The 15,314-nt window shown below is 30.9% G+C and overlaps 2 protein-coding genes across 2 annotated transcripts; both read right to left on the reverse strand.

Moving 5' to 3' along the window:
* Positions 1 to 6,026: 6,026 nt before the first annotated feature.
* Positions 6,027 to 6,831, reverse strand: LOC110110193 (protein SUPPRESSOR OF GENE SILENCING 3 homolog). Its single transcript, XM_020841571.1, has 3 exons — positions 6,825 to 6,831; positions 6,513 to 6,712; positions 6,027 to 6,146 (listed from the first exon to the last, which is right to left on the reverse strand). The coding sequence occupies exons 1-3, from the start codon at positions 6,829 to 6,831 to the stop codon at positions 6,027 to 6,029; spliced, it is 327 nt and encodes a 108-aa protein (XP_020697230.1).
* A 2,475-nt stretch (positions 6,832 to 9,306) lies between these two features.
* Positions 9,307 to 12,859, reverse strand: LOC110110194. The gene is made up of 7 exons (XM_028698041.1): positions 12,649 to 12,859; positions 11,979 to 12,545; positions 11,811 to 11,903; positions 11,601 to 11,699; positions 11,246 to 11,514; positions 9,667 to 9,832; positions 9,307 to 9,531 (listed from the first exon to the last, which is right to left on the reverse strand). The coding sequence occupies exons 2-7, from the start codon at positions 12,072 to 12,074 to the stop codon at positions 9,307 to 9,309; spliced, it is 948 nt and encodes a 315-aa protein (XP_028553874.1). The 5' UTR covers positions 12,075 to 12,545; positions 12,649 to 12,859.
* Positions 12,860 to 15,314: the final 2,455 nt, after the last annotated feature.

A 15,314-nucleotide genomic window follows, 5' to 3' on the forward strand; every position in this document is an offset into this window, starting at 1 on the left:
TAGAAGATCAACACAAAATTGAGGAAGTAATGGATCAATTTTTCCAAGCCAAATGGAAAAACAAAACTTGCAATCTCGATGGCTAGCCTATTCTGTGGACTTTTCTAAATGAAGCTGATGCAAATTTATTAAACAACGCTTATTCTATTGAAGAAGTAGAAGAAGTAATCAAGCAAATTGGTAATTACATAGCTCCAGGTAAAAATGGCATCACTTACTCTTTTATCAAAGAATATTGGGAAATAATTAGGAAGGATTTCTGGAATACTGTAAACTTTTTCTTTGAGACTTCAAAGATGGATCCTAGATGGAAGGAAACCATTATTGTGCCAATTCCCAAGGTTAGCAACCCGTTGGTTCCAAATAATTTTAAGTCAATCAGTTTGTGTAACATAGTTTACAAGGTGGTGGCTAAGGTGTTAATGAATAGGATGGCTTCTATCATTCCTAAATTAATCTCTAAAGAGCAGGTGGCTTTTTTGAAAGAAAGATCTTTGATGAATCACGTATTGATAGCTCAAGAGATTATGAACAAATTCAGGTTTTCTAAATCCTCAAAAGGTCTTGTTTCTCTTAAAATTGACATGGAACAAGCTTACGATTCTATGGGATGGCCGGCTCTTAAAAAAGCTTTCGAATATTTTGGATTTCCTTCTAAATTTTTAAGCCTTATTTTGGAATGAGTTCAAGATCCAAAATTTTCTATTCTAATAAATGGTAATTATTCTAGTTGGATTAAAGCTGGAAGTGGATTTCGGCAAGGATGTCCATTGTCTCCTTATTTATTCATCCTTTCCTCCCAGTTATTAATTAATGCTTTTAAGGAAAATGAGGAGTCTAATGGAATTCGGGTGAGTTCAACAGGGCCGAGGATTTCACACCTGTTGTATGCTGATGATGTAATTATCTTTTCTGAAGCAAAGTTTCAAAGCATTAAGGAAATTAAGATAATTTTTGAAAATTTTTGTGAATCGACTGGCCAAACAATCAATGCTTCCAAATCTTGTCTTCTATTCAACAAAATAGTTAAAAGAAGGACCAAAAAATCTATATCCCGGATTTTGAAATTCAAAAGGGTTAAAGAGCATAATTATCTTGGAGTGAAATTAGCTCTTAGAAGATTGTTTGCTAATGATTTCAGATTTATTATTGAAAAGGAATTGAAGATGACAAATATTTGGGGTGGAAAAAGGATTTCTTTGGCTAGAAAAATCATGCTAGTAAAATCTATCTTGCTTTCTTATACTACTTTTCAATGCTACAATTAATTGGTCCCAAAAAGTATCCTTGTTGAATTGGATAAAATCTGTAGAAGTTTTATTTGGAGCAAAGGAAATGGAAATCATGGTATTCATTATGTTAATTGGGAGGTAATGTGCTTACCTTTTAAATGGGGAGGTAGAGCTCTTCATTCTTGTTCTAACAAGGTTGATCCTTTAAGAGCTAAGATTGCTTGGAAATATGAAAAGGAGGAAGACTCATTGATCCACAAAGTCTTCTATCCTAGATACGGTGATCTGTTTAGAAAAGGTTCTGGAAAGAAAACTGCCTCTAATGCATGGAAGATTATCCTGGATGGATGAAATTCTCTAAAGAGTATCTTGAGATGGACAATTGCGGATGGGAAAAATATTAATGTACTTAACGACATTTGGATCTTGGACAAAAGTCTAAGCAAATGGCCAACATTTATCTCTAATGATTTTAATGATTGTTCGATTAGAGGTTTCATAAAGAATAGTGGCAGGGATGTACATAAATTAAAGGAATTTATGGGTGCAGAGCTTGTGAACATCATTTGCCAGATAAAAATTTATCCTGAAATGGAGAGAGAAGGATTGAAGTTGATCTGGAAAAAAATGGGAAAGTCTTTATCTTCCCTTATATCTGAAGCAACGAATCAAAATTCTATCTCAATTCTGTATTGGAACTGGATTAGAAAAATCAAGTTGATGCCATAGGTGGAAGTTCTGTGGTGAATTTTTCATAATGCACTGTCTACATTTTATTTTCTTGCGTATAGATGATTTCATAAGAATATTGTACGTCCCAAGAATTGTTATGAAGAAGAAAACATGGAGCACGTGGTGGTTAAACGCAAAAAATTATTGAATGCAATATAGTACTTAAACAAATGGGGATATATCATCCGTATTTTCTCTATTTTATCTGATTGCTACAGGTGGTTATCTAAACATAATCCATTTATAGGTACCTTATACTATAATTTGGTGTTCTTCTCATGGAAATCAGGAACAAATTGATACATAAAGGAGTTGAAGATTCTGTTTTGGCAATTGCTTCAAATGCTATCAGCTATACTTCAATATCAGCTCATGGTGCTAGTTGGAATTCAATTAAATGGGGTGTTAATCAGCCATCTAGGCTGAATGATCTTTTTTGGCACCCTCCACCATCCGATTGGATCAAGGTTAATGTAGATGCCTCTTTACTTCCATCTTACAAAACTGGAATAGGAGGTGTATTTCGTGATTGCAAAGGTAGATTTCTCTTGGCATTTGGAAAATCCAGTATTCATTGGGATGTTTCTTCCTTGGAGTTATTTGCCACTCATGCTATTAAGGATGTCATCAAAGATTGGTTGTATAAATATAAAGGAATTATCATAGAAGGGGACAATACTAACATCATCAAGTTTCTCCAAGAGGTAAAACAAAGTGGTAAGTTGTTATTTGAGGATTATACCTTTATTAACAAGTTCGATCATGTTATTTACAACTTTATAGATAGAAAAGGAAATAAGTTAGCGGACTTATGTGCTAACTATGCTCTTCTTAGCTCTTTTATTTGGGATGATATTAGCCTAGACAAGATTCCTCCTTTATTTGTGTCTTTATTAAAGGAGGAATATGATTCTATTAGTTTGTAGTTTGTTTTCCCTTTTTTAGTTTTTAATGCAATTTGCTGTATTTTCTTAAAAAAAAAACCACCTTTTCTCGAAATATTTATTTTATTTTTTGAAAAATTCGCATGTCTACTTTTTTGCAATCAATTGATTATCGAATATTGCATATGATTCAAATTGTCTATTATATGCCATCACGTATGATATATTGAGTCAAAATTAATATTCTTTTAACAAAATGGAGTAGAATATAACAAATTAATGCTGAAATACATGCTAAATGCTTAAATTATTTTTTTGTACTTTAAATTCTGAAGATTGCATGAGAATTTCTAGTTATACTACTGGCAAAGAAATTTGGGATAGATTATGCACTACATACGAAGGTACTAATGAAGTCAAGCAATGTAAGTTAAATTTTCTAATGTAATATTATGAATTTTTTTGCATGAAATCTTATGAGATGATCTTAGACATATATACTAGGTTTACTCATATTATGACATCATTGCATGCTTTAGGTAGAGAACTTTCATACTTTGAAAAGTTTAATGAAATTCTACATTCCTTACCTTATAAATTTGATGCCAAATTCATGTTTATATCTGAATCAAAAAATTTGAATGCTTATTTTATAGACAATCTAATATGCTCACTCATTGCCTACGAGCAAAGTGTGAGTCAAAGACTTTTGGATGCAGGTGATGAGAAGACTATAGTACTTAAAGCTAAAGACATGGATGAATGTGGCTTCATAGATGATGAGAGTAAGGAGATGGTATAGATAACAAACAAATTTGAAAGTCTATTGAAGCACAACCATAGGCATCAACAAAAGTGGAGCAATAGTAAAAAATATAAAAATATTAAATTTTCTTCTGACGTTATTTACTTTGGGTGTAGGAAACCCAGACATTTGATGTTTGAATGCCCCAACTTAAAAACTCTTTTTTATTTTTTACCCAATTTAAAAACTCTTCCTTCAAAGGAAAAGAGTAAAAATAAATCGAACAGCAGCAGAACAATGAGGTATAAGTATGTTAAAGTTTGTTTGTGTGTTATGATTATTTGTATTGTATATTTGTTCTTCTGTTTTGTGTATTTATTTTTTAAAATTCATGTTTTCATTTCTGTATTATGTTGTTATTTTTCTTATATATGTATTTTAATTTTATGTGTTATTTTATCTCTTCTTTTTTATAATGTCAAATGGGAAGAATATATTATAGTTCGTTATATTTATGTTTTATTTTTTTTATCTTTAAAAAATAAAAATAAAAAAACTTTTTCCTATATTTTAATGTATTTCTTTTAGTGAGGGGAGTTTAGGAGAAAATATTTTCAATTTGTAAATTCAACCAATATTATTTTTTATCATCTAAAAGGGGGAGATTATTACAACTCGCCACTACAAAAAATATTGGCTATTAGGGCACCTTAAAGTGTCATAATATATAACTATTAGGGCACATGATATATTGAGGCATCAAATAATGGTGTCATTTAGGTGGTTGCGGGCATAGAGTTAAGGGCATCTCTATGTTCCCTAAAAATTAAACTTTGATGACATATATTTTTGATGTCATAGCTCCTTAACGACACTTATAAGGTGCCCTAATATGCAAGCTTTTATAACACCTTTATATGATGGAATTTGTGAATAAATATGACAAATATTATGAGTCAAATAAGTTAATTTTCCTAATACATTTATTTGATGGAATATGTTTAATAATAAGATACATTTAAATTGCCGTAAGATATATGATTTCCCAACACTTCAATTCAATAAAAAAAAATTAATAAAATAAATTTAATAAAATGGCATTATTATGTTCCTAAATATATTTTATATCCAATATCAATTACATTCAATTATCAATTATTATGTTGACTCATAATATTAAAATTGCAAATAATTAATCTCTAATTAAATTTATATATATGTCACGCACATATGAGAGCTTACATAAGATATTTTTCTTCAAATAAAAAATTTATTTCATAAACATAAAATTACAAGAATCTTCAACCTTAAATACAACATAAATTCTACTTAATTCTTCATATACATAAATAATCAATCTATTACAATAAATGTATTCACAAAACACTACATGAAAATCTAAAAAAAATGCCCCTTATTATGAGAGCGATTGCTTTACACAATAGCAACCAAGTCTTGGGATTTCTGCTTCCACACTTCATTGGCATCCACTCCTGCATACAACCAAAAAATTTCACTTTCTTTGAACCTCCAAATCTATGAATTGCAGTCGCCAAACTACATTAAGAAGCATATCGTTGGAAATGATAATTAGAGCAAACATTATGAATTTAACATATTAGATCATATTATTGTAATAAAATATTTTAAGAAAATCTTTGTTATTTTCACTATGAAGCATGAAAATTAAATAAAAAATAGACGCTCATGATAAGTTTGAGGGGCACCTACAATCCACCATACTTGGCTTCTGAGAGAACCTCTAAATAATTGATTAACAAGACTTAATTCTCTATATGACAAGAACTGATGATCTTTGTAGATGGTTTTCAGATAGATAGTATGAATATTATCCAAAAGGCAGTTGAGAAATTTGTGTGCACCTTTATCTACAAATCCAGATAAAAAAAGTAATTAGAAAAATAGAAATATCTATAATAAAGGGAGATAAAATCTGGAAAAAAAATCATAGAAATCAAGCGAAGTATCAAGCTAGAACATGTAGTGTTGTGACTTCTAGCATGTAGCTCCTCCACCAGCGAAATCGTGTGTGTGATGCATTGAAGAAAGTCTTTCATAAAAAAGTATTCCCCATATTATTATAACAACAATGCTTATTGGTGTGGAATTTCTATATAACATGCAATGCAAAAAATCATGTTTTAAATATGCAAAATTTGTAGAACACAAACTATTAAACCAAAATAATTATCGATTTGTGGAAATCAGCATTACAAAGAAGCAAACCACAAAAGATTCCTTCACAAATACAACAAATAATTTTATTGGTTTGAAATTTTGAATAGATCCATGATTAAGAATCATAAATAAGGTTGGATTGGTTATCAAGTTGTATTCAAGGAATGACCAATTAACATCTCATTACTCAAGAATTACCTCAGTATGCGATCCCCGCCATCTTCATAATTTGAATCAGTAAATTTCCTTAGCATGCTCCTCTTGAAGCAACTTCTCATACCGCCTTTCCTTCTCTTCAGTATGCTTATGAATTATGTCTATTTGATCCTTAAAGAAGCGTTCTTGACAATCCATCTAAATACCAAATGCACAAAAAACAACAAAAATTTTTGTTAAAGCTGAAGAAAGGAGTTGATAAGTTTATGAAACACTTTAGAGATGTAATGACAAAGGTATTTAAATAATGCTAGCAAAAACCATATTACCATGCATAAGAAAGAATTATGACTAATGTGCCAAATTTAATCTTAAAAATAACAGCAATAGTCAATCAATATATCATTAAGCCAAAATTCAAACTACAGGGAAATTTAAAATATGAGATCAAACACTTTTAAAACCCTGCAATCTCGATAGCTGTAATGTCAGTACAAATGCCCAGTCATAGAGAAATACTATTTCTTTGATCTCTTCTTGTTGTATCTTAGTTATAAGCCTTACAATTTGGTTTTCTTCACTAGTTTCACGCAGCTTCTGGAACACAACTACAAATATATCAGGGAGAGCCTTTGAAATCTCCTTTTCTTTCACGACATTGTTCTTAAGATATGTAAGCTGCTTATTATACTCACTTATTTGTTTCATCGGAATAACAACCATCTCTTGGTATGATCTCACATCAAACTTGAGTCGAGATTTCCCTGCCAAGGCATTGTTGAAATAAAAAAAATGAACATAAACACTTTTGTGTTTTTTGGACCAAAATTTGCAGCTTGTTTTACAGTTTATAGTAGTTAAGAAGTAATGAATAACAATCCATGTACCGAACAAGCAAAGGTTGTATGTTCAACTGCAATGGGTAAGATTAAGTCAAAAACAAACATAAGGCATTACAGTTGAGTCCGCAAGCTTAAGAAATAAACGGAACTATACTGTTGCATTAATTTTAACATATAATTTTACAAGTATTATATTTTGCACATAAATCTCAAAGGAACCTAAGCTGAGCTACAATTATGACAAATATTTATAAAAAATAAAGCTACTCATCATGAAATGACTGATAAATGTATGATACATGCATGCGTCTAAATAAAGTCCAACAAGAATTCCATGAATCTAGATAATCTCCGAATAGGGAATATGCATAGAATGTATTCAAATTCAATAGATAATTTAGGCATGATAGGCCTTTTTATTAAACTCGCTCTATGTAAATTAACAAAAAGTTACTAAAAATATACACCAGATTGTGAAAGACCATCTGGTATCATGACACTCAGCCTAAGCCACATTACTATAAACAATAAGATGAAGCCACAAGATGAAGAGAAGAACTAGCTAGAACGAGCAGACAATGGATGATGTATCCCACTAAAACATCAATGATTCGACCAACAAAAAAATGCAAATAATGAGTTTGCATATATTGACCAACCTGCTGAATGAAAGGAATATTATGTCAACTAATTATCAAATTGTTAAACCTACATGTCAACTATTGAGATGCAACATGATCAATGACAAGATTGCCCTCCTCATTAGGATACTTTCTGATTAATTCTAATAGAGTATCCATATGAGAGAGCATTTTGATAGTTTACCAATATAAACAAAGCAAATTCCATTAAGATGTCTTAAATTATTTTCACAGAAAACAAATCATGAAAAGAAGTTTGACTTCAACACATATACGTAAATAGAAGTATTATAATAAAATCTAGATAGCAAAATAAAACAAAAACACAAAATCAATTGCAGCGCAAATACAGCGTAGCTTAATAATCCCTAATAAAGAAAAGAACCGTCCTCTCAGATTAAACCCCATCATACTGCCACTAAAATTAAGGACTTCCTAAAAGATGCAGTAGAGAATATAAGAAAGTCCCGGACAAAATTTATCAAAGAAAGTTATAGAAAACTAATAGAATAAAACCTAATCTATCACGTGGCTTGTTGCATTGGAACCTCTAAGTACGACAAAAAATTCAACTGCATCAAGTAATTGGACACTTCAGTTCACTATGATGGAATAAAAATAGAATAAAATAGCATTTATATTTCATCAAAATTTATTTCCAAAGAAAGAGGAAGTTCAAAATGAATACATGTCTTCTAAATCAGATCAGATCTGCAGTATTCATTCATGGATCAATTAATATTTATCATGAGTTGCAGGTTCAAGATCATATCAGTGCCAAATAATACAGGACAAGGGAATGCCTAGAACTTTACTCTATGTTGGGTTCACTGGGCCATTATAAGACAAGGGCATTCCTAGAACTTTACTCAATGTTGGGTTCACAGGACAAAGGCTTACCCTACTCATTATATAACCGGAACCTTTTGACGAGGTTAGGACATTAGACTGAAGATTCAAGAAAGCTCTAAGGAATGAATCCCTCGGAATATATATTAATATGGCCTTATATAAAATAAGTGAAGTATTGCATTACTTGTATGTATATAAATGCATAAAAAGGACATACTAAGTAGAAACATGAAGGCATGGATAAGCATAGAGGAGAATGTTTACTTCAAGATGCTAAGAACAAATGCTAACGTATAGAAAAGCCCAAGTAAGAAGAAACTTTGGGCCATTCCACTAAATAAATTGGCCATAGAAAAATGTGTTGTACAATTCTATAATATATCATATTGGAAGCTGAAATATAATTATAAAGCATCTGAAAAGAAAATTACGGAGGAAGCATTTCAAAAAAAAAAAATTCCACCTTAGAGAAATAGAAAGAAAATATGGAGTAAGTTACAGTAGCTTAGCTAGTTAACAATTCTGATAGAGAATGCTTAAATAGTATTTCAAAGTCATGATATTTTTATTGCTTACCTTTTTTTACAGTCGATCATTCCAGTCGAGCTCGTTAGCTTCTGGTAGGCTCTCTGCACTATTGCCAATGTAACAAAGAGAATTTGCAGAAGGGAGCAGGCGTAGTGGAAGAATGGAGATCTAGGGATGATCACTGGAATTCTAATGGATAATTGCTCTATCTTGGGTTCACCAACACAAGAGCTCCCTAAAATAATTCTCAGAAAATGATAATAAGCTCAAATGATAATAGTTATCTCTTGATAAGCCTTCCCCTAAAAATCATCTTATTACATCCATTATATGAAATCCTAAATAAACCAACTAAAATGAGGTCACAAACTAGAAATCATAGACCATTCAAACTTGAAGAAAGTACTCTAAATATGGGAACATGTATTGGAACTCTAAGTCTAAAAATGAATACTTATTGTTAAGCAAAGCATCTGGCTCATTTAGTTCACCATACTAGTGCTCGACGGCGGTCATCGGAGCAGTCGTGTAACTTTCCTCTGGATTATGACCAGGATGTTCCTTTCTCAAATGGAGATTTATCTTATATTCATGAATGTAAGCTTTTTCACAACCAACAAATGGACAGACATAAGGACGGTCTGAAGATGCAGAATTCAAGACAGGAGCCTTTGCAGCATTGTTGGGCTTTTCTTGTGGCCTCAACTCCACCATTGAATCCTAAATGATTTCAATTATAAATGGGCCTCATCATAAGACAAAGAATATGTGTTTTAAAGAATAAAGCTAACCAACTACATAGGCTTTTGCAAATTCTGCATTTGATATCATGTTCTATAGGTTAGAAGGCAATACCTTCTCATGATGCGTCTTTATATGAGTGTTCAGTTTGCATTCATGTGTGTATATTTGGCCACATTCATGGTAAGGACAAACACTATAGTTTTCTACTGAATGTGTTTTCATATGTGCCCTCAAGTTGAAATCCAAAGAAAATGCCTGAATTAACAGCCTAAAAAATCTAAAATAAAAGAAAAAATTGAAAAATTATGTCTCAATTTGTGGAGTAACAGGGTACATATGTGATGTCCAATGACACGAGGGGGGTGAAACTGCTTAATGGAGCACTAAATTTTCATATACAAATTCAAATCCTGATGGGTGATTTCTTGCCTCTAACCATATAGATCAAGTGAAGGTTAGCATTTCCATGTTTTTTTCAACACACGTTGTGCATGTAAATATGGTTATAAAGGAAAGTTGGAGTAGAGTACTCAACCATGAAAAAAAGAGCAAACTTTATCATAATTTACAAGTCTCAACTTTTCCAATGTTAGCTTCTGGTAGGCTTTCTGCACTCTTGGCAATGTAACAAAGAGAATTTTCAGAAGGGAGCAGGCGGACTGGAAAATCGGAGATCTAGGGATGATCAACTGAATTCTAATGGATAACTGCTCTATCTTGGGTTCACCAACACAAGTGCTCCCTAAAAAAATTCTCAGAAAATGATAATAAGCTCAAATGATAACAGTTACTGAATGTCTCTGTAGCAAACAAATGCTCTATCTATACTGAATGTCTCTGTAGCAAACAAACACTAAAGTGAAAATTATAATCACCCATCAATATCATCAGAGGTCCATGAAGAATATATTACTCAAAAATTTAATGCATTTCCATAACCAGATGGGGAACAACCTAAATACAATAGCTATTTCAATTATCAACAGACCAATAATTACCAAAATGAAAAAAAACTGCCAAAGTACTTCTAACATAGTAGATCAGCAATGGACAAAACATTAAAAATGATTCTAAAATAGTAAAATAACTTGTTCGAAAGTCATAACGTATAACCAAATATATATATATATATATTATATATATATATATATATATATAATAATATATAAGACTGTTCAAATCAACTAGCCTTCAGAAGTTTATTCTTGTATATCAATCGTCTTCACAAAACACCTGAATTAAATTAATTACATAAATATAAGTTATTTGATTACTAATAAAAAGTTTAATATTTAAAATTAAAACATACTTACTAAAGCTTGAGGCCATGCAACATAAGTTCAATTGCCTGTCCAATTGTTTTAAAGACTGTTGGTACTAATCAAGTGTTCTTCCCAATTCAAGGAATGTTTATATGAACGGAACACCAATTTGGACCTAATGGATAGTTACCAACCCTATGTGCAGGATCCATACTTTGAATATATCCAATTGCCACATTTTGTAGAATAAGAATACTTTGACTGCAAACTTTAGTTCCAACCTATATATAATATATAATATATATAATATATATAATATAATATTAATTTGCTTACTTGGAATAGAGTACTGTTTATGAAAGAGTGAACATCACCATTTTGAGAATATTGAGTAGCTCATATAGGTGCATTAGTAGCTTGTTGTTTACCTTGCATAATCCAACTTCATTTTAGCAATTACCTCACCCTGTTCTTGAACTTGTTTTTCCATTTTTTCGAAAGCTTCCTTGTAACCTTCTATTAATCGATAAGAACTACTTCGATTTGGGATTTCTCCCCATGCAACATAAGGAGTTACACCAAATCCATACATGCGAACTCTTCCGACCTTGTCATTTCCAAGAACTTTTGAGAAAATATCATCTCTTCCAACATCTTCTGTTTGAGATGTTTGACTTCTAATTTCCTTCATTTTTTCCTACATATAATGAATAGTAACTCTTTCACATAATATTTTGTATACTTTCTAATTAATTTGCGAAGTAGTTTATTATAAGTACTTACCAAAGCTTCACAAGCCTCAATACTATTAGTAATTCCTTCTTTTGTGTAACACCTTTCAAACATTTCAACTCTTGTTGGTGAGTGACCTATGCTTTTCTCCTAAAAAAATAAATAAATAATGAAAAAATAATTAAAAGAAAATAATAATTGACTTCAAAATTTATGTAGAACACATACTGGCACAAATATGTATAGACATATAAATTTTACCTGATCTTCACGCACTTGACCGAAACTCTTTTTTCCAGTTATGTGCATCAAACTCTTTTTCGACCTACTCTTTTTATTTCGTTCACTTATACACTAAACATAAATATGAATTAATAAAAAAATATAACATGAATAATACTTTAACATTTAAAAGTTATAATAATATACCTTTGATTCTTCTGAATTCCAATAGGTTAGAAGATTTTTCCATTGATCTTTGAGTATTCTTTTTGGCACATTACATAGTTGTAATTCAGTAGACATTTTTGGATCATAATATCTAGATTTAACGTCTTCTTTCCAATTTCTCCATTTCTTCCCAATTGACTGGAGAACCCATACATCACAAGCACAGGGAATCTCAAACTTCTCCTAAAAACTAAAATATTTATTTGTTATATCCAAAGAAATTTGTTATTTTATGCATGCAACTGAAATCAAACAAAATAAGTACAAATATTATGTAGATAAATACCTGAATAACTTCTAACACATTTTTTTTTAAAGACTTCTGCATTTTATCCCAACTTCTTATATCAATTGGTGCATGTTTCCCATTCCGAGCAATAGTTCCTAAAAACTCAACAAATAATGATTTATGCTTCCCAATAGGTTGACCATATTTGTTAAAATTAACAGCAAGTCATTCTCCACCATGTTGGGTAGCATGATATCCCCAAATACTACACATATAGGTTGGACCTCTTTTTCATTTTTGCTCCTCATTGCTTCTACCTTCTATGAAAAAATATCTTAAAATTAAAATCTTGTAAGTAAGATAATGCAAATGAAAAATAAGCATAGAAAGTTTAAACAATATCTTAAATAAGAGGCATACCTGTAACATAAGTTTCAATGGTATTTGTTGGAACATCTATTTCAACTTCAATTTGTTCTCTACATCCTGTATTTCTAACATGTGTTCTGGTGTCTGCTGACATTTTTTAAAAATCATTTTAAAACATATAAGTGAGTAGAGTTTAATAGAAGATAAACAATACAATTTATCACTCATGTTGCTCACATAATCTATGGAGAAAATTAAAGTGTAAAAAAGTATTTTAAAAAAATTATAAGGTTTAATACATCAAAACAAAATGCAACATTTAGATAAACACATATAGGAAACACATAAAACCACAAAATGTTGCATACCAATTAGATTCATATAATGATTTAATGATCTAAGTATAAAAAAAGGATTTTACATTACAAAATAAATAGCACACAAATCAATTACTCTAGTAGAATGCCATCAACTTCATCTCTAGTCCACTGAACTTCATCATCAATAAAATATTGCTGAGTCAAAGTCTTACTTTGCAAGTAGTCATCAACATCTGTGTCTATGTGAATGTTATCAATATTACTTCTTGGTGATGTTGTAACAACAATATACCATGTAGGATCAATAGGATCTTCCACATAAAAAACTTGTTGAACTTGAGAAGCAAGCACAAAAGGTTCTTGATGTCGTTTAATTTTATTAAAATTTGTTAAGATGAAGCCATCCTCATCCTCCTTCAGTCTCTTTCCTTTAGAAACCCAATCGCATTCAAACAAAACAACACTTCGCTCTGCTGTATAGTCCAATTCAATTATATTTTTTAAGATCCCATAGTATGTCAAATTATGTGAAATAGGGTTATTATCTTTGATACTAGAGAAGCTTGAAGTTAGAGCTTTAATCATCACTCCACAATTTTGAGTTTTTCTTTTTTTCATCAAATCTGCAACATGAAATCTAAAACCATTTATAAGATACTTCTTGTATAGAGTGACAACATTGGATGGACCTCTAGCTAAGCGCCTCAAATCAATAGAAATAGTATCATCCTTCAATGGATCAATTGAAGCAATCTATTAAAACAAAGTAGATGTAATTAGTAAGAATTCTCATTTAAAGTTAATTAGCATTGTAACACTGACCTTATTAGCAAACCAAGAATCGAACTCCACATTATGCACCCTTTAGCTTCATGCTCACCATAGCGAGACCTTTTTTTTCTTATCATTTCTTTGATTAAAGTGTAATGTTCACTGTATATAATTATAAAATTTATAAGAATATAATAATAGTATTTATATTAAAAATAAAATAAGTATTATTCAACTATTTTTTTACCTCACATATGGCTCTATTTCCTCACAATTGAAAAGGACATATCGATGCTTTTGTGAGTGTCTCATCATTGAAGATCTTGACCTCTCTCTTTCCAAGTACCCGACCATTTGTTGCAAAGATATTAAGTCCTTCATTCAAAACATTCTCATCCAATTCATTTCTTCCAAGTAGATTATGCCTTGTTTCCACATGCTCAGCAAAATATAAAGAACAAAACGTTAAACATTCCTCCGCAATATAGCCTTCTGCAATTGATCCCTCTGGACGACTTCTATTTCGAACATATGACTTTAACTTCCCCAAAAATCTAAAAAATTTGTTTGATAAATGATATCAATTTTTTATTAAAGTTATATATGATAAAAGAAAAAATGATACATGAAAAAATTACTAACCTCTCAATAGGATACATCCAACGATAATATACAGGACCTCCAATCTTTGCCTCGGTGGCCAAGTGAATTGTCAAATGCACCAAAAAAAAGTAGGAGGAAATATCTTTTCAAGCTGGCAAAGTGTAATTGCGATTTCTTTTTCCAATCTAAGAAGCTCAATTGGGTGAAGAACTTTAGAGCACAAGCCTTGAAAAAAATGACTCAGTCGAATTAGAGGAGAGCGAACAGACTTAGGCAGGACTCGTCTTAAGCATAATGGAAGCAATTGTTGCATTATTATGTGATGATCATGGCTCTTTAATCCAAATATTTTCAGTGGTTTCAGTTGCACTCATTTTGAAATATTAGATGCATATCCATCTGGCACTTTAATATTTTTTTAAGACTTTACAGAAAATTTATTTTTCTTTTTTGTTCATAGTAAAGCATGTAGCAGGTAAATAAGTATGTCCATATGAAGTATAAGTAGGGTGAAATGAAGGGCGTATTCCTATTTTCTCCATGTCTTTGCGTGCATTCAAATGATCTTTTATCTTTCCATCAAGATCCAACAACGTACCCAAAAGCTTATCACATACATTCTTTTCAATATGCATAACATCTAAGTTATGACGTAAAAGATTTCTTTCCCAATATGGCAACTTGAAAAATATACTAAACTTCTTCCAATTATAAGGAAAATTAGGATTAGTTGTTTTCTTTTCAAACTTCACATTTATACTTCTTAACATATCATCAATTTTGGATCCATTAATCGGTGACGGTATTGTCCCATGTTCTTCACAACTATTAAAAGATTGACTATCTTTTCTGTCAGGATGATCGTGATCTAAGAACCTTCAATGTCCCATATAACATCTTTTATTACTGAAATGTAACCAATCAGAACATGTACCCCCTTGAAAAATAGGGCATGCAAACTTTCCTTTTGTACTATAACCTGATAAGTTAGCATAACATGGAAAATCATTTATAGTACATAAT

This window comes from Dendrobium catenatum, unplaced genomic scaffold (assembly GCF_001605985.2).
Source record: "Dendrobium catenatum unplaced genomic scaffold, ASM160598v2 fragScaff_scaffold_1035, whole genome shotgun sequence".
Lineage (NCBI taxonomy): Eukaryota > Viridiplantae > Streptophyta > Magnoliopsida > Asparagales > Orchidaceae > Dendrobium > Dendrobium catenatum.

Excerpts from the sequence above, each read along its gene's own strand:
- LOC110110194 (XM_028698041.1), bottom strand. The coding sequence starts at position 12,074 with ATGTCTACTGAATTACAACTATGTAATGTGCCAAAAAGAATACTCAAA. Across the intron at positions 11,515-11,600 it reads TTGAGGCTTGTGAAGCTTTG|GAAAAAATGAAGGAAATTAG; the intron begins GTAAGTACTTAT and ends CATTATATGTAG. Across the intron at positions 9,833-11,245 it reads ATGAAGTTGGATTATGCAAG|ATTTTTTAGGCTGTTAATTC; the intron begins GTAAACAACAAG and ends CTTTTATTTTAG.
- LOC110110193 (XM_020841571.1), bottom strand. Across the intron at positions 6,147-6,512 it reads CTAGTGAAGAAAACCAAATT|ATGGATTGTCAAGAACGCTT; the intron begins GTAAGGCTTATA and ends TTTGGTATTTAG.